The sequence below is a fragment of the Eurosta solidaginis genome, chromosome 1, assembly GCF_040869045.1.
Source record: "Eurosta solidaginis isolate ZX-2024a chromosome 1, ASM4086904v1, whole genome shotgun sequence".
NCBI classification, from domain to species: domain Eukaryota; kingdom Metazoa; phylum Arthropoda; class Insecta; order Diptera; family Tephritidae; genus Eurosta; species Eurosta solidaginis.
The window spans coordinates 45,340,228-45,364,532 of NC_090319.1; the positions used below are offsets into that span (position 1 = coordinate 45,340,228).

At 37.8% G+C, this 24,305-nt stretch overlaps 2 protein-coding genes across 9 annotated transcripts in view; one reads left to right on the top strand and one right to left on the bottom strand.

The window, feature by feature from the left end:
* The window catches only part of LOC137252734 (trichoplein keratin filament-binding protein), a 310,267-nt gene that overhangs the window by 78,621 nt on the left and 207,341 nt on the right, over positions 1-24,305 (top strand). The gene's annotated exons all lie outside the window — the stretch shown is intronic.
* LOC137252761 (peptidoglycan-recognition protein LB-like) overlaps positions 1-24,305 on the bottom strand; it is a 122,270-nt gene that overhangs the window by 45,841 nt on the left and 52,124 nt on the right. For 3 of the 8 annotated variants that reach the window (XM_067788857.1, XM_067788874.1, XM_067788865.1), the window contains exons 1-3: positions 11,716-12,031; positions 862-1,209; positions 566-773 (exon numbers count right to left, since the gene is read on the bottom strand). In XM_067788857.1, the coding sequence (XP_067644958.1) occupies positions 566-773; positions 862-1,209; positions 11,716-11,773 (614 nt within the window). In that variant the 5' untranslated portion in view covers positions 11,774-12,031. Of the gene's footprint in view, positions 1-338; positions 774-861; positions 1,210-8,155; positions 8,246-8,776; positions 8,878-11,715; positions 12,032-24,305 lie in introns of those variants that run through there. The other 5 variants (XM_067788862.1, XM_067788883.1, XM_067788879.1 and 2 more) reach the window with 5 other exon arrangements.

The window sequence follows — 24,305 nt, forward strand, 5'->3', positions numbered from 1 at the left end:
AAGGCGCAGCGTGTCCTCCCACTTCATCACTGATGGTATATATTCGATGTCGTGGGGATCTGCGCTCTATCCACCAGCTGAATCTGCGCCTTCGTGCCATGCCTTAAAAGATTTGAAACAACTTACTCTAGCAACCGTAATCTCGCGATGTGTCGCACGTTTTCATCTTTACACCATTGTACCACTTCGCTGAGTTAAAGCTTGGAAGGGTTAGAAGTTTAGTACTTCCCGCATCATTTTAAGCATTAAGCTAATAAGCTCCCCTTCTGCAAAACTCCACATTTCAGTATGTCATATGTCCGAAAGGATTGTTAGGTGTTCATCAATAAGTTGATGCTGCTTTTACCGACTCTGTACACTCCCCTTAAGTTTAAAGATCTTACTTTACAACTGTTTTGTTTGTGCATGTATTTAAATAACAGATAATCTACTTAGAATATTAAAATTAAATTAATAGTGAACTTTTTTGTGGTACATCATCTTAACCCAGCGCGTTAGTTATGATGCAAAGCGTTACGTGCGGCACAGAGAATTAACTCCAACAACTCCTCTTCGAATCACTCACTTTATAAGGCCATTTCCAGTTCCATTTAATCGGAGAGTAAAATTCGGCCATGTAGAAATTTCATCGAACAGCCTACTTCCCGGACATTCTGTGTCACGCACTTGCCTATGTCCAAGCAATTTATATTGTGATTGTATATAACCTTTTGCTACACCGAAATCGATCAAAGATTTTGTCGCCTTAAGCATTTGTGGTGGCGGTAGATCCGCTATGGAAACAAAAAGAAGAAAATTCAAAACAAAAATGAAAAATTCAATTGAATTGCTCTCACTCATAAATCACGTTTGATCACTTACTGCGCCAATCGCCAATCATGCAAATGCCAACACTTTTATCATTATATTTAGGCGCATGCGCGCCAATAACATTAAAACCACGTCCCACATAAATCATGCCGTCACCGCCAACTGCAAAACTATAGCCAATATCATTCCAACCGCGTTGCAGCTGATGGTAGTCTTGCATTGAGCGCATTGCTTTACAACAATCATCAGCCGTATAGCAGGCACTTGGCATATATGAATGATGAATGATGACATATGGCGCTGGACCATTAAATGGTTCGATGAGTTTCGATGGACGTGCACCCCATTCGCTGCGTGCTATCATGTGTGTATGTGTTATGGGCATCTCTTGGCCAAAGCCTGCAATGGAAGCAAAATAACAAATGCCATAAGTTTTTGTTGTTTTTAATTGAGAGCATACGCATATAAGTGAATGTGATGTCCTTTGAACTTCGTGATGATGAGATTTATGCGAGTTATTTCTAACACGATTATAATTCTAGTAAAAAATCTATATTTCATTGGCACAATCTATTACAAGAACGTAATAAAATGATGATGTAGGCATCATTGGTCTTAACAAACGCGCGGTAAGTTCTGCTTTCTGAGGCCTCGTTAGCGAGGCGAAAAAAAGTAGAGTTTGTGATGAGCGACGACAATTTGAAGTATTCCTGTTACTAAATACATCAACGACATCAACAGATCTTCGTCTATCTAAGAATAAGACTCATTCAAGAACAACTTTGGATTGAGTAGGCGATTGATTGATTGTTCAGAACTACTTGGGCAGTTGACTTTCAATGTCCCTAACAGAGCTCTCCTGTTTCAGAGTACATTCCGCATTGAAGTGCTGCGTTCGAATAAATTCAGTTGGACACCTCTTCTAAGAGCTCTTGTAGAATGTAATCGTCTCTCCCGAAGCCCTGATCTGGACTTTGCCATGCCAAGGTCTCTCTTTAAGGCAATGTAATCTAGTCAGTAAGGTTGTTGCCATTTGACTTAATAAAATTATATGAAATATGAAAAGTAAAACTCTCTCAACCAACAAACATCACGCTACATAAGTCTCTCATCAAACTTACTCTGCATTCAAAAAATCGTTTCAAAATGCATATGTGTTCCAAAGGTCCGTAGGAGCTCTCACGTAATACCGAGCGATTTCAGGTCAATCAGTTCATAGTTACTTTAACAAAAGCTGGAGCTGTAGATCGTTCTGAAGATATGGGATAGGATTCCTCAAAGGTGATGATTGGCATCACAGTATGCCTAGTGTAAAGGCAGGTCAACAGTCAAGGAGGCTCTGATTGAATTTATTAACATACCTTTGTGCCATAGAACCACCCAGGGCGCTTCTTTGGGATCACAATCGAGAAAGGCCGAAGCACGTGGAAGTGGGTTGGCATATCTCTATACTGTGTCGGAGTGATATCCATGCTTCTGCTGGCCCACGAAGATGGCCTGGCAATTCTTCTTCGCTAAAATTACGCTATATTTTGCAAGCCGATCTGGTTACGACGGCGTTGTAAACCGAATCCAGTTCAGAAGAATATCTACATGAGCAGCTTAACTTACAGGAATACCGTTGATTGGGGAAGACCGCGGTTTCTTTCTGAAAAGATCAAATAGCTTAAACAAGAAAAACTCCTGCATTGCAAGGATGAAGGATAGGAAAGTCTCGGCTTGTACTGCTACGGGGGGCCATAAGCTTGATTCAAACGAACAGCGCCGGTTTGTATCAGCGGAGCTTTAAGTACAACACCTACCTTGGCATTAAATATCATGTTCGACATATATTTGGTGAATATTGCGTGCAAGGCGTCTGCTTTGAAAAAACTTCGACTTTGTCCCTGACAGATCATATTCTCTTGTGTCTTGCCCCTATTAAAGTTGAGAGAGAACTATTGAGAGACAGTTATCTGAGACATTCGACTAGTTATTGAGTCTAAGTTGAAGGCGTAAATTGGGGATGGTTTCCTGTCAGTGGGGTGAATGTTAACGGAAGTTGCAATTAAAGATGCGGTGCATGGATGCTACAGTGGTTCGAGGATTTAACATCTAATAACTTAGACGAGTAGCTTATCAAGCTTTCAGCTCAAATGCTCTGGCATCTTGATTAGCGTTGGAGTGCATAACCTTGCTTGATATTGAATTGAACTATTTAAAGATTAGGGCCCGATGAGCCTTTGCACTTAGCAGTATGTCACACACCTGTTATTCGAATATTCAAACCAACTTGCAAATAACTGAACCACGAGTAGATGGCTAAAAGGAATTCGTAGCCTCTTTGGTCAACTGCGATGCGCTGTTGTATAGATGAGCCTCGTATCATGAAAGCAAACGCCAAACACGGTAGCATCATTCTTCTGGTCGGAAGTGAATGGAAGATGGTCTTACGAAATTATTTGATTTAACAAGGCAAAATTATCGATGGTGATTGCGTTTTTGGCGGGTGACTGTCTAATTATGCAGCTCTATGGAAGATGGTGTGGTGGAATCAATTTATGCTTGACTGGTTAGCTTTTACTTGAACTAGTCTCTGCCATGAATCTCTGAAGGCTTTATATAGAGTCGACTTCGGTCTGATTCGAAACTTTATCGCAACTACAGTTCTCTAACTATCTGCTCTAGTGGTATCACAACGTTCCTGTATACTGTCCAAGGGTGCTTCTCCCGGGCTAGCTAGCAATCTTACCCATTCTATCATTCCGAGAACCGTGGATAGTAGGGCGGGTCGATTTGTGGGGAGGCAAAAAAAATCGCCCAATGCTCTGTGAAAATCATATTCTAGGGGATTTTGGCAAAGTTTCTTATTTTGATCCCTAGAATACGATTTTCACAGAGCAATGAGCGATTTTTAAATCAACCCGCCCTAGTGGATAGTGTCGAAAGAAGGTGGGATGATAACGCTAGGATAGAAAAGTTCCCCGGAAAATGGTGCTTCCGTGAAAAGCGAAAGGCAAATATCGGAAAAAAGCAGGATGAGTTTTGCGTGTTATCTGTGCTTATCCAATCTCAGCACTTTCTTAGTAAGCTTTGAGACGTAACTATGCTTGGTACCTTGCATATGGTAAAACGCATATTTGAATGTTTCTATCAAACCGTGTAGACATTTTAACCCACTTTTTACGGTTATATGCAGATCGAATCTAGGAATGTACGAACCTCTTTGTTGTTCCATGACTCCAATAAACGTCTCAAAAATATAGATGTCTGACCCTACTCAAACTTCTTTTTAATTATCTGGTAATAGTATGTTGTGGCAACCCCCAGAAGAGGCGATTGAATCGTACCCTTCGCACCCACACTCTCTTTTGCTCGGCATTTCGTACTTCATATCGGCACTCTACTGAACATTATAATAGGCCATCCTATCGTGTGACTTTAAAAGTAGGTCACAACAGCATACAACTCCTGCACAAAATAAATTTAAAAAAAATTTTCATCAAAATTCGTGTTCTCTTTAATAAAACCTAGTTCACTTTTTTATGCCAATGCATTCAGCTAATTAAATTCAATTAGTTAATTTGATCAGAAGTCAAATAAGCTTTCAAAAAATCCGCATTGAAACAAATTCCTGCATTAAATTTAACTAAAAAGAAAACAATCAAATTGATTATATATTTTAAAGCCTCGTGTCTTTTTTTGGTTGTTGCGCTTTTCTTTCATTGTAATTCAATCTAAATGAATGACAAATTATGTAAGCGATTGATGTTTTTTCACACCAGGACAAAAATACAAATGATGACACAAATGTTGTTATTTCTGTTATTTTGTTTTGAGCTAATAAAGTTTTAATTAATTCTGACAATTAATTTTGGTGTGAATTAATTAGCTTAATGTACACACATATTTACATATGCAATATTGCACAAAACAATCACAGTTTAATTTTATTTAAAAAAATTTATTTTGCACATATTTTTTAAACTAATACATCTCATTTAGGACCAGCAATTTTTGCATTACAACTGCAAGGACACAAAAATACGTAATTAAAACAGTAAATATTATATATTGATCAAATTAGAGAAAAACTAAATAATTTACCAATGAAATTGGTTACTAGGGCATGTTTCTAAGTTTCACTTCTTAATCAACTCGAAATCTGCAACATTCACACTTCATATTTGTATTAAGGCAAATGCCTTTATGAGCCTGTCTCACGCGATATAACAGTGAACAGCGAAAGCATTGCAAATTAAGCGCTGCTGAAAATATTGTTGGAGCGCGCCTAAAAATATTCCACAAAAGAATAGCAACGAAAAAGGTAATACTTTGAGACATTTTACAAGGCGTATAACGTAATTATAATAATTTTTTACGTTCGAACTGTGGAGATTTCGAGTTCAAATCACAGCTTCTGAAAAGCTAGCTGATGAAGAAGTGAAACTTAGAAACATGCTCTGGTAGCCAATTCCGTGTTCGAAGCTTGCCGGTTTCATAAAATCACGATTCAGAAAACGTTAACCGTTCCAAAAAAAATAAGCGATTACAAAAAAAAGTGATCTATTAGAAAAAAGTAATCGGTTTCGAGAATTATGCAAACTAGTCGGTATACTGGAAAAATCACCGTTCTAAAAGCAAAGCCGCTTTCAAAGTTCCAAAAAGCGAACCCAAAAAACTAACAATGGTAACCATTTAAAGAAACAAGTTTCAAAAATAGACCTGGTCCAAAAAAGCAGCCTCGCGGTTTAAAAGGCGTGATCAATACAGAAAAAACCATTAAATACAAAATTAAGAGAAGCTGGTTCCAAATAGTATTGTGGCTAAAGCGCCCGTCGTGGTGTGGTGTTAGCATGTTCCACCTACCACACCAAAGATCCTGGTTTCAAGTTCCGGAAAGTAGTTTTTGTAACCAGGAAAACGTTTTTCTGAGCAGGGTCGACCAACAGCGGTAGAGCTAAACACTTAGCTACTTTCGGGTTATACTTGACGATATTTGAAGGGTTCTTCTGCATTTCTTTTTAGGTACAATCACTTACAGAGTAGGTAGGTTCGTATAATGGCTGCGACCCAGGACGTGTTAGGTACCTACTGAGTGCTACATCCGATATGTCCGACAACCAGCCCAATTTGTTTATAAAATCAATGATATTTATACCTACCCAGATTTTTCAGAAAGGGATTTTCAAAGGATCTTAGACATGCTCTAGATCCACTCAGTAGACTCCTTGTTGTATTCTGGCCATATAGCTGTTGGAACTGCTCAGCTCGTAGTACTCTTCTACTTTAGCTGAGATTTGTTTATATTCGCACAGCCCTAGCGTGCCATTTCATCTTCCATTTCATTTCTTCCGGTTGCCGTTCGCGACTGGCATCCTTTACTGCTGCAGGGCTGTCAGCAAAGATCGATACGTTGCCAGTCATGGTTCTGACCTAAAGTAATTTGCAGGCTTCCCAAAATCAAGAGGCCGTCTGTTTGAAACACACTGCAGTATGACGTCGTTATGAATGGCGTAGAAATCTCTAGAGAATGCGAATATATTTCAGTCCCACACCTGACTCCTTTTTTGGGCCGTCAGTTTAGACATGTGTGCCGTTATTAGTTGAAATAGGACGCTTTCTCCAATGACTCCTACGTGGAATGATAAAAATAGCTCTGCCATCGAAATGCAGTTTGCGCCGACAAAAATCTATTTGGAAATTTAAAGCTTCCGCCGAAAGTAAATGAATGGTACTACTATGCACGCTCTAAGTATCATTTCAGCACCCAGATTAACTGAGTCTCAAGCTCCGGTTACAGAAAGAGAATTTTCTGCAGATTGGTGAGCACTGACCACTGCCTCATACAGCCATAGCACATATCTTTGGCCTAAGCCCACATATCTAACCGAGCGTCGACTTACAGGCGTAGAAAGCGATTGGGGCTTTCCGTACCTGCTCATCGGGCAGCACGCTTTTCAGTTGAAAGCTTCTCTAGACTAAATTGTAATGAGTCCAAATTTCAATCGAAACAAATCTGTTCGAACCGAATTAAAGGAAAAAATTCAGGGGACATGTTTCTATTAAGCATCCTTGTTATTTTCGCTACTTTGTTTTTTATTTCATTATTACTATTAACTACTACCAATCAATAATATTATTCCACATAAATTGTGTACAATCTGTTGCCGCCAAATCAGTTAACATGCATGCTACATATTGACAATTTAAAAATTGTATGCATTATTTTTTGGCGCTTTCATAACAAAATGTTTTTACTGTCACATTTATTATTTAATACAATGTTTTTGTCTAATTTGTCATTACTAATTAAAGGCAATTCAATTTGTATTATTGAACAACATAATACTTATTGCTAAAACTCCCTAGCCACCTCACACTTCATGCGCTTGTAAACATATTTAAGTATGCTCGTATTATGCAGTTTTGGGAATTATGTTTTTATTTAATAACTGAAATACGCTACGCTAGTCAAATGTGCCTAAATGTGAAAGCTACATCAATGCTGGCATCACAAATTCATTACTCAATACACACATATTTGGTTTAATATTATAGGCTTGACAGACAGCACGTTTACGTGGATTAGTAAGATGAGTCTTAATTTGAATCAGGAATTAATAATTCGTCGGTAGGATTGTAAGAGAAACGAAAAGCTAGATGTAGATAGACCAGTGATTACCCAAATTGAAGTTGAGACTGTGCTGGTTAAAGTATTACCATCGTAGTAGTCGTTGACTAACGAGCAACGGGGCATGACATATGCACGCATATTTCACTCCAACGCAAATAAAGAACAGCCTCATCCGTTGTTGCTACGACGCTCGCTCAGTGACTACTAAGCGAAGAAGAATAATAATATGTGTGAAGTGAGCGCGAAGGAGAAGCATATTTATAGATAGAAATACAGTTAAAGCTAGATATAGATGTAAGCTAAGGGTAGAGTTAGAGGTGTGTAGGTGTAGTCGCCAAGATAAAGCAACAATGGAGCAGTGGTAAATGAAAAGATAAGTGGGGAGGGAAAAATCGCGGAAATAGGAAAATCAGGGGAAGTGATAGTGGGTGATTGGGACATTATCTCGGCTTTCTTCTTGCTTTTGTTTTTAGTTTATCAAAGCAATATGTTTACGCCAAATCCAAATTCTTTGGTACTGTTGTCTCCCAGGAATAAACTTGAATCAGAACAAGTCTTCAGTTAAATGACATTAAATGCTGCAATCTGTTTTATTCAGATATACGAAAATAAGATTTTTCGCTTGCCTTTGAATATTTAATGCGATATGATTTGTATGGTTTTAATCAAAATTATGCGTTGCAATAATAATGCAGCTAATGAATGAATAGGCAAAACTGGCGCACGTACCCACACATATGGCTTCCGCTTATTGTTAATTTGTATAATAGTAGGTGTGTTCTTTTCACTGTTGTATAATTTCCAGGCGAATACGTGTACGCAAGAATTTTTCTCCTAATAAAACACAAAAAAAAAGCGTTATCGCACGAAAACGAAGTTTTTTCACAAAATAATGCTTCAAAAACTAACTGTCTTTGCAGGCATATGGGATATAAATATGTCATCAAAATGTTATCAATTGGTTATAGAAACGATATCGATTTGTTGTTAAAAAGTTATTGATTTGTTATAGACTTGCTACCGATTTCTTATAGACTATTTTGCGAAAAGCTATCAATTTATTATCCGAAAATAATACATTTGTTATCGATAATGTATCTGATTGTTATCAACCAGTTATCTATTTATCATACAAAAGTTATCGATTCCTTATCGGAGTGTTACCAATTTTTTCGGCGTGTTATCGTTTTGTTATCGAAGACTAATAGGTTTGTTATGAAAAAAATACCGATACAACTTTAATACAAAATTAAATTAAAAATCAGTAAAAAGCCAATGACTCGGCGATTACAATTCAATATCGATATCATTTGGATAATAAAACAATAGCTTAACGGTATCAATTGTTACCATTAGGAAGCCGCCGAAGCTCCTCTGAAAAATCCCATTGGTACACTTGTATGTACGCTTCGAACTTCACGAGTACTTGGTACAACACATTTAAAAAGAGAAACAAAAAATCAATAATTATTTACTGAAGCTCTAAATCTTAAACAAAGCTTTAAAATACCGTTTTTGGCAACGAGTAAAAGAACATCCATACTGTAGGCGAGCCAATAAGTAATGTCGGAAGATAATTCTTGATTAAATAAATAAATAAAAACAAATGTAAAGCGCGACAACCTTCGAAGAAATTTCGAGCTCCTCTTCCAATTTATCTTGTACTCCTTTTAATTTTTCCTACAAATTGACGGGACAGGACCTACTTGTTTTATGTCTACTCCGAACAGCATCTGCAAGGCAGATGAGTTTTCACTGAGCTTTTCGTGGCAGGAATCCACTCGGAGTGCTTGCCAAACACTGCCTAGGGACGACCCCGCTTATAAAAACTTTCTTTAAATTGAAAAATACTTGTTTAAAAAATTCCATGCTACTTTGCCCGGAGCGTGAACAAAGGATCTTCGGCGTGATTGGCGGAGCACCCTACTACCACACCAACATTTTTGATAAACATTGCTAACAAATAGAACAACGAGAAGAATGTGCAACACATCAGATTCATCTCAATCGAACACAACATTTGTTACATTATAATTTAATATCGGTTAGTGAGCTTCCATCTATTACAATATCTCTTTGAATTTTGGAGTACAAGCGTAAATAACGAAGTATTGATAGATGTGTCTAAAAGCCTATATTTGATACATTAGTTATTATATATCGCAAAAAACTTATTGCCTTCGGGTAGGTAAGACATTTGATTAAGAATTTCAACTTACCTCTCTATTCATCTAAATGAGTGATATGTGCACTTTTTTCACAAGAAGAAAGCTTTTAAAGCTTGAAAGTCAGTGTAGAATTTAACTGAGCTAAATAGTCTGCTATCGAAGTACCAATCTCTTCGTTAGTAAGATTTTCTATAACTCCAGATCTAGTTTTCGGCTGGAGATCTTTTTAGCATACTATTTATCTTCATCTGAAAATTTTCCCAAGATGATGAGTTCCGTATACATGTGCTTAGTTACCCCTTTTAGTTTGAGAAGGATTCACTTTTGAAGCATTCCTTGGAATGCGTGTTTGTGTGTCTTAAAGTGGGTCGAGGTGGGTGGAAAGCGTGGTTTTCAATCCAAATTTTCCTTGTGAGGCGAGTATAGCTCTCACTATTACATTTAGACGATCTATTTAGCTAGTATTGTTCCATTATGAATAACTACGAGTATATATTAGAGTATATTGCTCAAGTCCAGACCATCCTTCGTATTCGATTATTTCGTACAAGTACTGTTTTTGTTATCGAGTACGTAATCACAGTGTTGCGGTTTCGGAAATTACGTCTCTTAGAGTACGCTTACACAGCCACCGATTTGATCGCCCGATGCCGGTCGTAATTATTTATTTAAATTAAATGAGCGTGTGTATATTTCAACCGATCACCGAATTGTTGTCGGCCGTTGTCGTTTTTCACTGCCGATAAATTCGCGCGTGTTTAATTTTATCGTCCGATAAATTGCGTGCATTTACTGCGAAAAATTAATAATTTGTGCGATGGAGTGAAAAATTAATTGTGTTCAAAACAGGCGCCATTCGATTTGACAATACCTGTTGTTGTTGTAGCGATAAGGACACTCCCCGAAGGCCTTGGGGAGTGTTATCGATGTTGATGGTCCTTTGCCGGATGCAGATCCGGTACGTTCCGGTACCAAGCCCGACCATATCGGGAGCGATTTGGTTTGACCACATGCGACCTTCTAGGCCATATCGCCCTCTCTCCCCCTATAACCATGAGGAGTTCGGCGCCTCCAAAGCCTCGGCTGTTCACGAAACAGGATTCGCCACGGATAGGTGAGGATGACAATTGGGTTGTAGAAGCTATATATTGCGATGGGAACCTCTTGAAAGAGTTGCGCCACACAACCCCTTGAATTTTGTATTTTATAGTCGCCTCTTACGACACGCATACCGTGTATATTCTAACCCGCTGGGGGTGACAGCACCGGCTCAGACAGTAACGAGCTATAAACATTAGAAAAACGACAACAACAGATCAGAACGAAAATCGACACTGATGATGGCGCAACGCCCAAACTCCTTTGTCTCCAAACCAATTTAATAAGTGATGACGGAAATTTATTCCAACATACGTCAATTAACCACCCTGTCGGAAAATCAACAAAACAAAACGAATCTTTTCAAATAACGTCACTTACGTTATTGTGTCTTTTGCTCTGACAATTCCTGCCAAGTTTTATAATAAACTTTGCCTTGTTTGGCAATTTGAGATTTTTTGAATATCGTAAAAAAATTTGATTAAAAAAAAAGTGCAAAATATAAAATCTATGCCAACTGTGCAGTTTATGGGGCACACCGAACATTGGGTCAACATTTTTTATTGGTGTATCCAAAGATGCTTATTCACTTCTGGATTAAGAATCTGGAATCAAAGTTTTTACCAGTTCAAAGCAGTTTGTTACTAAGACTTTGCAAACCATTCTAAAAGCGTTTTCTAAAATACCAGAAAATTTCACGAAAACTTCGAACATTTTATTTGAAGTTCTCTGATTTTTGGAGTATGCAGCTTTGTAGCTCAATAAATGCAAGTTTATAATTTTTAGTTTAAATAGGCTACAAGCTTACTGAACAGATTATTTAAAACTTGCACCGAGTAAATGCATTCACAATTTTCCATGCCACAATCTGTCCATATAGCTAAATTCATTCAAATCAGTTCCACCGTTTCAACGTAAAAAAGATCACAAGCATTACCACACACTTGAATATTTCATCATTTATACAAATTGTCTATCAATTATCAATAAATACTGCGGTATCAATTTTCTAGTTTAACGCACCTCGTTTACTTTGTGTATAAATCATCGCTAATATCGCCAAACAGCAATTCAAGCACATCTAACTCGTGACAGCTTTAGAAAAAGTTCATAAATTCAATTCCACATAAAATATGCATAACAATTAAATGTTGTTCTCACTTTAAAAATAATTTATTACATCAATTTACGGTTATTATGTACACTAATTTTCGCGCTTATTCATAATTTGAATTATACTCTTTTACGCGTTTTGACATCAACAATTCCGTTTACCGCGGTAGCTTAACAGATTGTGAGAGTAGCTTATTTTAGAGTATGATTTGTCACCCAAACAGTGCCCAAATGATTCATGGAAACAAAAGGTGGATATATATATGTATTCATATACGTAAATTTGTAAAATTTGTTTACATTTATAAATCTCATAGAGACAACGAAACTCGCTATGAGCCGCAGCATGAATGAATTGGTCACATATGTACAGTGTGTGCAGTGTATTTTCATACCACACCTCTAAGGCCCGGTTTCTCAGTACAAATTAAACTCAGTTTGTCAGTTAAACTATGCTTAAACTTATTCTGCAGTTTTTCAGTTTTTTTTAACGGAAGTTTAAGCTGAGCTTAAGAGGCCGATCTGGCAGGGTTAAACTCTAGTTAACGTACCAGTTATTTGCGTTCGTTCGAAATGGCGTCGAATATACCCCACAAGCATTTGGGGGTGAGTACCATTACAGCTCATCTTTACAACTAAGCATACTTTCAAAATCTCAAGAGTTGTTTCGAAACAGTGGCTCAACTCGTGAATTATAGCGTACTCAGCAAATATAGGAAATTTTGTATAAAGCGAAGAATACTATTACTTTATTTGAAGAAATGATAGTTCCCAACTTGTAGTTTTTTAACTGGGCTCAAGTGTAAGAATACTTCAGTAGTTTCACGAAAATAAAATAAAATATATATAATTTATTTTTGATTAATTACGCTTCATTACTGCTATCAATCTGGTGTTTATTTCTCACAATAAACAGCTGTTGGCTTTGGTGGTACCAACTTGGAGAACATTTTTTTTCAACTCCACCTCAACTCAATAGCCAATGTATCAACTGGAAAAATGTGTTGAATATTCATCTGAGAACTGTGCATTTCTCAAAATCTCTCAAAGGTAGGATAATAGTCTGATAATGATAATAACGTCGGAGATAACCTCGAGAACTCTAAATTTTATAACATTTCTCAAAGGTGGGATAGTGATTGGAGAATGAATTTGGATATCAACTCGAGAACTACCTGGTTTAAGAATAATTAAATAATGGTGTTGAGTAGCTCCTCCGGTACTAGATATATATTTCGTTGGGAAGTCTCTCTTGCAAGTTTGTTGGGTAAACAAAATCCAGATGTTGCCGTATATACAAATAATCTAGATTATAAAAAAACCAATGTTGCCGCACAAAAAAACCTACTCCAAAAGGTGGCCTTAAACTTTGACTGCAAAACTGCTCAGTAGTTTAACTGGAGTTTAAATTTGACTACAGTTTGAACAAACTTAGTTAAAGCTTAGCTTAACCAACTACTGAAAAACCGGGCCTAAATCTCATAGAGACAGCGAATTCCGCTATGAGCCGCAGCATGAATGAATTGGTCACATATGTACAGTGTGTGCAATGTATTTTCATACACACCTCTAAACCATATATTTTAAAATCAGCTGAGTTATTAAAATTTTTCATGAGCAATCATCTTAGCTCACGATATGGTGGACTTATAACTGTAAGTTTAGTCGCTATAACATAGCGTAATATGGGAACAGTGTACGTGGTAGTTCAAATGAGTGAAATCGGACAGTTAATGGAAATTAATGGAGGCAGCAAGTCAATCGATAAAGTATAAAAAAAAAAACCCAATAAATAAATAAATAAATATGCAAAATATGAGCCGTATTACAATCCGCGGCCGCCGTGGTGTGATGGTAGCGTGCTCCGCCATCCACACCCAAGATCCTGGGTTCACGCCACGGGAAAAGCAACATCAAAATTTTAGAAACAATTTTTTCAATTGGAAGAAAGATTTTCTAAGCGGGGTCGCCCCTCGGCAGTGTTTGGCAAGCACTCCGAGTGTATTTCTGCCATGAAAAGCTCTCAGTCAAAACTCATCTGCCTTGCAGATGCCGTTCGGAGTCGGCATAAAACAAGTGGGTTCTGTCCCGCCAATTTGTAGGAAAAACTAAAAGGAGCACGACGCAAATTGGAAGAGAAGCTCGGCCTAAAATCTCTTTGGAGGTTATCGCGCCTTACATTTTTTATTTTTTTTTTATATACAATTGCATTCGCAGGGGAAAAAAAACGCTTACCGTCACTTAGCTTATGTTAAGGAGACCCATTTAGTGGCAATTATTGAAGATTCGCGGTAGTCGTTAAATAACTAGCTACAAAACGGGTTGTGCTTAATAGCGGAGACACACACCTCTGTTGGTGGTAGCGTATAACCTATAGCTGAATCGGTTGCAATGTATTGTGGACTCACATCTTTTTCGGTCATAAAACTGGTGACTAGTGTAGAGATGAAATGGAGGGACACATTTCAGTTGCAACTTAATGTAATACATATTAAAATTTACCAGCGCTAATTGTTGCGCAATTATTTCATAAGTGTAGATAAAGTTATGCTCTCTTGGCAGTCCATATTAAGCTTAAATGCACATATTTATAGATCTAAAAAAACACAGCTATCAATTTGTTATCGAAGTATTATATACTTGTTATTGAAAAAAGGTAATTAAATGGTCATCGCTTTTCATTAGTTATAAAAATATTATAGATTTATTTATATGTCCACATTAAACCTTCTAGGCCCCTCCGCCACCCACCCATTAGTTCCATGAGGAACTTGGGGTCGATAGAGCCTCGCCAGCTAAATATGTGTATGATATAAGAGGATTCACATCGCGTAGCTTTGTATTGCGCTTATCAACCCCTTGAATCCCTATTTAATGTGTTCTTCGTAGGTACTTAAGGAAAAATCTCTACGCAACATGGTTATGCTTAATACAAAAAATCGACTATAAAATCGGCTCGCTTCAAAGAGCCTTTATAACTAATATAAGAAAAAACCTGAAAGCTATCTAAACATAGCAAGCCCAACTCCACTAGGTTGAAACGCGTTAACGGGAGACTAAATATTTTCGTCTAGGTATAATATATTTTGAATATTAATTAATTCAGATCACAAATGCGGCTTTTGTAAATATAGCGACCCCAGCGCCACTTAGTGGACATTTTTGTTGTATACTATGTCGACAAAATCTGAAGTTTATGCAAAAAAAACTTAGATTAAATTAAATTACGATCAGTGTGCAGCGGGATCCTCCCAAAAACTATCTCGAAATATTTCCGGAACTATCCCAAAACAAAAAATTATAAAATTATCTCGGCATTGTCCCGAAAAGATCCCGAAAGGAGTCACGATATGTAAGAAAATTTCACAAAAAACATCAAAAATAGTCCCGAAATGATCTCGAAATAGTCCCAAATGATTATAGTATGATTAATTATAATAATGACAGTATGATTTCATAATAGATGCGAAAAAAGGCCCGAAATGATCTCGAGAATAGTTGTAAAATTATTCCGAAAATAATCTCAGAATGTTCCAATCCCAGAATAGGCTCGAAATATATTTTCCAATGTATCAAAGTTTTCGAACGGTGATGGTTTAAGCTATACATCTTGAAGATATGCATTGCCACTCAATTTTACAGATTGCAATGTGAAAATTCATTACAATCATCAACCATTTCAACTTTAGCGAATACAGATTTGTTTGATGAAAAAAATTCTTTGTAACAATACATATTGCACACACTGTAGATAAGTGAAATTGATGACCCTGGTAGACAGGTTTACCTCAGTCTCAAAGAAAAATATATAAATAATAAAATCAAATATTTTTCAGTACCCAGTGGGAAAATTATAAATAAATGGTAAAGTATCGATCAAACAATTTATGTGCGCTCAGACACAAATGCGGGAACCTTATTTACAAAATAAGAGATCTCGGAGCCAAAGTTGAGCCGAAACGTTGCTTCCAGGGTAGCAGAAATGGCAGAACATACTGTACATGTCTATAAGAATGGTTCCAAATTAATGGGTCGCGACTGCTGTTTACTGTGACGATCCAGAAATAAGTAGATCCTACAGGCCAGATTACTGCAGCGTATTTCAGGCGGAAATTATAGCCGTGAGGAAACCTGCAGAAATTCTAGAGGAAGCGTGCTGAAGCTGCATTCGCGTAAATATGAATAACATTTTGTCAATTCAGATCCCACTTATTTTTTTACTCACTTAAAATTGGTGGATCGATTTCCCACTGGGTGCTGTCAAAATTCAAATACCTGTATTAGAATAAGAAATCTGCATATTTTTGCAGTGTCTTTGCTATCGCAAAAAAAAAGAGTAAACAGGTAAACAGGCCTAAACGAGTTTGGCCATTGAATAACAAATCACACCAGCTATCTCTGTTTCGCGATCACTGACACCAATTGGGAGCACAAAGGGAGGTAAAGTCTTCCTCCACAGCGATGTCGATTGAAATATTTTTTTTGCTGAAGCGTCTTAGGCCAATCGCATAACAGGACCAAGCCAGCGAAGTCTTTGGGGTTTTATTCGCTGCACTATTGTCATAGCTGCGTAAAGCACATATAGCTCATCACTATACCTGCTTCGATACTAGCCGTCAGCATCCCGGACAGGACCATAAATATCCCGGAGTTTTTTTTCGCTCGGACACTTCAAAAACCATCTCCCTACGATACTTTCCATAATTCCGAGCCATACATCAGGACCGGTATGATGAGCGAATTGTATAGCGTGCTTTTGTTTATAATTCAATTGCATAATCAGTCCAGAGTAGCACTTGTTGGCAAGAGTAATTCTCCCCTACGGTTTACGGGGATTTAGAATATACCTGCAGTAGGTATGCCTGTCGTTAAAGGTGACTTAAACCCGAATTCCGTTCCTGGGTTGTGCGGGACTTGCCACGTTAAAACGCTTTCCCATGAAACGATGTTAAAAGCTTCGGATGAGATCTCCTTATTCTGAAGACGACCACAGGTATGTACATAAGTACCTAAAAAGTGTTTGGTAATCGCTTTAAAAAAGCACTCCCAGTAAGTTTAATACAATTTTACTCTTACTGTATGTATTTACTACTCATATATACATACATGTATATATATTTACATTAAGTTACCTACAATGCCGTTGAAATCTCAAATTATCTACAGATATGAGTAAGTTATCCAGGCTTGCTTTTGTATAAATAACAGCAGCGAACGAAAAAATCGTAATTTTAAACCATCTGCGTCAATTAAATATTTAATTTTTTTATTTTCGATTTTTAATAAAAACTTCTATGGATCTTGTAACGGAAGCTTCGCAAACCAAACACAAACACTTTTGCGAAAGAGCTCGAAAATTCGGGAATGTTTTTCGAAAATTTCGAACTTATTTGTTAAAGTTCTTCAAATTTTTCTGAGCACACAGTTTTGTAGCCTGGTTACTTTTCGTTTAGCAAAGATCAACTTATAAGTCACTCAAAACTTGCATTTTTTTTCTGACAACTTTTTTTCCGCGGCGTTCTTTAGATTATCTTTCATAGAAAATATAGCTATACTTGTAATAGAGTGTATAAAACACTCTTAGAACAAAATTGTTAAAAATATATTTGAATTATGAGAAACCTTGGACTAAAGTTGTATGGGCTACAAAACTGCATACTCAACAAGTAAGGAAGGCTAAGTTCGGGTGTAACCGAACATGACATACTCAGCTGAGAGCTTTGGAGACAAAAGGGTAACCCTGGAATGTGTTTGTACGATATGGGTATCAAACTAAAGGTATTAATGAAAGTTTTGAAAGGGAGTGGCCCTTAGTTTTATATGTGAAGGCGTCAATAAACCAATCCAATCACCATGTTTCAACCCTTTTTTCGTATTTGGTATAGAATCATGAATTTTTTTTTCATTCTTCGAAATTTTCGATATCGAAAAAGTGGGCGTGGTCATAGTCGGATTTCGCCCATTTTTAACACGAAGTTAAAGTGAGTTCAGATAAGTACGTGGATTAAGCTTAGTAAAGATATATCGATTTTTGCTTAAGTTATCGTGTTAACGGCCGAGCGGAAGGTCAGACGGTCGACTGTGTATAAAAACTGGGCGTGGCTTCAACCGATTTCGCCCAATTTCGCAGAAAACTGATATCGCCAAATTTCATAAGGATTGGTAAATTTTTGTTCCACTTATGGCATTAAAAGTATTCTAGAAAAATTAAATGAAAAAGGGCGGAGCCACGCCCATTTTGAAAATTTCTTTTATTTTTGTATTTTGTTGCACCATATCATTACTGGAGTTGAATGTTGACATAATTTACTTATATACTGTAAAGATATTGAATTTTTTCTTAAAATTTGACTTAAATTTTTTTTTTTTTAAGTGGGCGTATTCTTAATCCGATTATGCTAATTTTTATTAAGCACACATACAATAATAGGAGTAATGTTCCTGCCAAATTTCATAGTGATATCTTCAACAGTTGCCAAATTACAGCTTGCAAAACTTTGAAATTTCCTTCTTTTAAAAGTGGGCGGTGCCACGCCCATTGTCCAAAATTTGACTAGTTTTCGCGTCTGCGTCATAAGTTCAACCTACCTACCAAGTTTCATCGCTTATCCGACTTTGGTAATGAATTATCGTGCTTTTTCGATTTTTTGAAATTTTCGATATCGAAAAAGTGGGCGTGGTTATAGTCCGATATCGTTCATTTTAAACAGCGATCTGAGATGAGTGCCCAGGAACCTACATACCAGATTTCATCAAGATACCTCAAAATTTACTCAAGTGATAGTGTTAACTGACAGACGGACGGACATGGCTCAATCAAATTTTTTTCGATACTGATATTTTGATATATGGAAGTCTATATCTATCTCGATTCCTTTATACCTGTACAACCAACCGTTATCCAATCAAAGTTAATATACTCTGTGTGCTCTGCTCAACTGAGTAAAAAATATTCAGCGAAATCGAAATAAAATGTTCGAAATTTTCACTGCTATTTTTCTGTTCGCTGCTGTATATATGCTGGTATCAGCGCAGAGATGCTAGAATGTTTATTGTTATCGTTAAATTTATATAATATAAGATGTATTAAAAAAAAAATCCCCGCGTTTCCAATGCATGAGAATAGCAATCAACAATTTGATGTTATCAAAAATGTTACTTCGAACTCGTGTTATATATGTAAGGTTACTTACTTACTTACTTAATTGGCGCTTAACCGTCTAAACGGTTATGGCCGTCCAACAAGGCGCGCCAGTCGCTCCTTCGCTCCGCCAACCGGCGCCAATTGGTCACACCAAGGGAGTTTAAATCGTTTTCCACCTGGTCCTTCCAACGGAGTGGGGGCCGCCCTCTACCTCTGCTTCCATAGGCGGGTTCCGATAGAAACACTTTCTTGGCCGGAGCATCATCTTTCATTCGCATAACATGGCCTAGTCAGCGCAGCCGCTGCGTTTTAATTCGCTGGACTATGTTGATGTCTGCGTATAGCTCGTACAGCTCATCATTAAATCTTCTTCGGTACTCGCCATCGCGTAGAGGTCCATAAATCTTTCGAAGAACTTTTCTCTCGAACACTCCCAAAGCCGCTTCATCTGCTGTTGTCATGGTCCATGCTTCTGCCCCATATAGCAGGACGGGTACGATAAGTGACTAGTAGAGTATGATTTTCGTTCGCCGAGAGAGGACTTTACTTTTCAATTGCCTACCTAGTCCAAAGTAGCATTTATTGGCAAGATTGATTATTCGCTGGATTTCAGTGCTGATGTTGTTGCTAGTTTTGATGCTGGTTCCCAAATAAACGAAGTCTTTTACTATTTCGAAATTATGGCTGCCAACAGTAGCGTGGTTGCCAAGGCGCATATGCGCTGACTCTTTGCTCGATGACAGCAGGTACTTCGTTTTGTCCTCATTCACCATCAAACCCATCTTTACCGCTTCTTTTTCCAGCTTGGAGTAAGCAGAACTAACAGCGAGGGTGTTTAGGCCGATGATATCAATGTCATCAGCATATGCCAGTAATTGCACGCTTTTATAGTATATTGTTCCAGTGCGGTTAAGTTCTGCAGCTAGTATAATTTTCTCCAGCAAAATAAAATCTCCAGATTTCCCATCATAACACAAGCGTAAGACTTCGCTAATGGCAAACTAAATAAATACGAATGAATTTGGAAAGAAACGTCTGCAAGTGAAAAATGGTGCTTTGAACAAGTATGGAAGATTTTCAGCAAGTTCTTGCTGGAACACATACTTGGAATTTGGGATTTATATTGTATAAAAAACATTTGTTGATAGATATGTCCAGTTAAACGTATCACGATGTGTGGAGTAAAAGAAATTTCGTAACGTGAAAACTATAAGTATAGTACTAAGTATGAGAGTTTGTTTTAGTTTTCCTATGACAATTCTGGTATTACTAATAGAAACCATAAAGGTTTCGAATCTTGATATTTTAAAGAATCTATTTAAATAAAATTTGATTTATGTGGATGAGCGGTTCCATATTTATAGGGCTGAACTTTTACTTTGTCCTTAAAAAATAAAAGTCCGTATCTAAATTTTATTTTCGGACTAAAAAAATAAAATTCGAATCTAACTTTTATTTGAGAATTGTTTTTGAAAAAGTTCGAAAAATAACAAGGATGCATGATTCGTTATAAAATTGCTATAGGTATCCCCGGGATCCCATAAACTTTTGCCTAGGACAATTTTTTGACCCGAACCTTTTCGACTACAAAAACAAAGAAGAAAATAACTATTAAAACGGGTGTCTGATTCAACACTTACCTTATGAAGATTTAAAAAAAATATAAATATCAATATGCGGCAACCGTTAAAAGCAGCGAAATTGGGCTCTTCTTTGTTTTCTGTATTTAATTTACGATTTCTTTTTGCACTGCGGTGAATACTTTAAATGTAATAATTTTATTAATTGGATAATGATATTCGAATGATATCTGAATCTTAATAAACCTTAGGTTAGGTTAGGTTGAGCTGGACGGACCTCACATAGACTGATTGGGTCCGTAGTGTTACCAGAGGTTTGTTTTAACGACCAAACTGAAAAACCCTATCAAAAAGCAGGCACTATGTTATAAAATAACTCCGTCCTCTTGGCAAATACTAGAAGCTTCCTAGGACTTAAGCCACTTGCTGCTTCTAGATCACTAGACAGCTGTATCACTCCTAATAGCTGGAGTCTTAGCTTAGCAAGTGCAAGGCATGAGCATAGAACGTGTTCGATCGTTTCCCCCTCCAACCCGCACCTCCTACATCTGCTATCACTAACCAAGCCTAATTTAAAGGCATGTGACGCTAGAAGGCAGTGTCCAGTCAGAATAACCGTCATGAGTCTACAGTCCTCTATTTTTAATGCTAGAAGCAACTTTGTTAGTCTAAGGTTGTAAGACCTACACATAATCTTCGACACTTTACAGCACCGCGCTTGAACTCACGCCTTTCCCGCTTGGTCGATCATGTGCACCTCTCGCCTTCGCTTAATCTCGCCCAGTCTAATTGGGACGTTTACGGAGCAAGCTTCAAGGGATGCGCCCTTTTTAGCTAGTTCATCCGCTTTTTCATTCCCATCTATTCCCATATGCCCTGGAACCCAATATAGATGTATGCTTCTCCCTGTCCTGATTCTCTCCAGAGACTGCTTACACTCTAACACGCATTTAGATGCTGTGCTATGCTAGATTATTGCCTTAATCGCTGCTTGACTGTCAATATAAAAGCTAACACGGTTGCAGCTTAAGCTATTCTCTTCCAGAGTTGCTACTGCTTTGGTTACGGCTAATATTTCCGCTTGGAAAACGCTACAGTATTCCGGCAGCCTGTAGGATCTGCTTATTTCCGGATCAGCACAGTATACCGCAGACCCTACTCCTTCCACTACTTTGGAACCATCTGTGTACACATGTATCGTCTCGTGAGCCATTTGCGCACACTTGCGCCAACCGCCCACCTCTATTGTGGCCTTAAGATCTCCCTCGAAGCGCAGATAGCGAATCAGGTAGTCTGTTCGTCTTGTGATTGATGACGCTATACTACTATGGCCATATGTTCGGCGCTCAAGCTGCCTCGAGGCACCGAGCCTGGTTGCAGTTGTTAATGCTATGTTCTTTGCTACCAGGTCTACAGGTGGAATGTGCAGTGCAGCGGTCAGGGTTGTTTTCAGGGCTCCCGTAATGCTAAGCATCGATAGGCTGCATACACCCCTCTAATTTTTTGAGGTATGTTGTTGTTTATGTGGCTTTCCACCAAACAAGAACTCCATAGTATAGAATAGGGCTTGCAATCGCTGTAAAAACCCAATGAGCGAGAGAGGGCGATAGGCCCCACGTACACCCCATCATTCTTTTACATGCATAAAGTGCCGTTGACGCCTTCTTCACCATCTCTTCCACGTTGAGCTTCCATGACAGCTTACATTCTAGGATGATTCCTAGATATTTTGTGCAAGGCTTCTCCTGTAAGGTCACCCCACCTAACTTAGCCCTGGTCCAATTTCGGACCTTGTATCTCTTTGCAAACAAGACCATATCCGTCTTGACTTCAACCCGTGTCGTGACTTTCAACCCGACATTAGATGCCCAGGTATGAATATCCCGAAGCGCCCGATACATCAAAGAACTAATCGTTGGAAGGAACTTTCCACTTATGACAATTGCAACGTCATCTGCGTAAGCCGTTAGTTTTACGGGTCCCTCATCGTATCGCCTGAGCAGTTGGTTGATGACCAGCGTCCACAGCAGAGGTGATAGCATCCCTCCCTGCGGCGTGCCCCTGTCCACTGATTTCGTGGCCTCGTACAACCCCCATTGTGATGTAATCTTTCTTCAATTTAACATGCAGCCGATCCATCTGATTAAGGCAGGATGTACTTTAATGTAATTAAGACCATCCATAATCGCCCATTTTGAAAGATTAATGAAAGCCCCGGCAATGTCCAAGAAGACTCCTAGAGCATACTCCTTATATTCCAGGCATTTCTCTATGCTTATTACCACCCTATGCAATGCGGTGTCTACCGACTTGCCTTTGGTTTACGCATGCTGTGTTGTGGAGAGTAGCTTTTCATCCACCTTGGACTTTATGTACACATCTATCAGCCTCTCAAAGGTTTTGAGCAGAAATTATGTTAAGCTAATGGGTCTATAATCTTTGGAATACACGTGACCGATCTTCCCCGCCTTTGGTTGGAAAGCTACACGAGCAGTTCTCCAAGAGTGCGGTACATGATTCAGTCTTATGCACCCATCAAATATTATTTTAAGCCATTCCACGACCGCCCTACTTGAAACTTGTAGCATGGTCGGGAATATACCATCTGGATCCGGCGATTCAAACTTAGAAAACGTCTTCACTGCCCATTCGATATTGGTATCGGTCACCAAGCCCGGCATTACCCGCTCCGTGATCGAAGTGTGAGTGCTGTCTGCTGGCTCTTCTAAACTATCTCCCAATGCGAAATGTGTATCGAGAAGCACCTCAAGGGATTCCTCACTATTACATGGCCATTCCCCATTCTCTTTCTTTATTAGTCCCTGGACTATATTTCCCCTTGCTAAGACTTCTCAACCGTGCTGTTTCGCTGGAGCACTCTATGTCAGTACAGAAACTTTTTTCTACTATTAAATTACACCTTGCATTAAGAAAAAGGAAATATGCAAGTCGAAACAGAGTTTGAGAAATTGTAGGCGGAAAAAAAAAATTATAGATCTTCGAAGACTGTTGTCCTACTTTTGCAGAATCCTTTCCTAATTAATTCGATTACTTCGAAGCTTTGACGTCTTTGTTTATACCAACACAAGGTGCTCTACCTCCATTTAATTCGATAACTTCGTTTTTGTAGTCCAAGTTGCAAAAATCTATTGTGATTACAGGAAAACAAAGAAAGCAGCTGACTTTTGTTTACACTTTTGCTTCGAACATAATTGACACCTGATGCCGCACTAAGCAAAGGTTTTGATAGGCTATAGATAAATGACTAACTGCAGATAGTGAAATTGGCCCTTACTATCTTAAGTGTTTAACTCAGAAGAAAATTCTAAACTTGTTTGCTTCCATGTATCGTGATATACCCTAATACAAAACAACTAAATACTATTTACACGTTTATTACTTTAAAAGTGCTGTTAACAAGTAAATTTATTTAAGTTTATTATTATGTTGAATCGCGAAAAATTCATTGCATTGATAAAACAGCGAAATTCACCATATTAAATTTTTATTTTCACAAATACCAGACATAGCTTTTTGCGTGTTGGTTCAGTAATTTAATTATTTTCCACTTACTATTTTTTCGTTAACAAATTTTAATTCACTATAGTGGAATGCGTTTTTTTTTGTTTTTAAATAGATTGTGTGGTTTTTATAAAAATGCATTTGATATTGGCTTAAACAGTCATTCAATTCTCATTTTAACACAATATATATTTATTTATATTCACATATTAGTGTCATTTTTTTCGGTTAAAAGATTGTCGATTGTTTAGCCA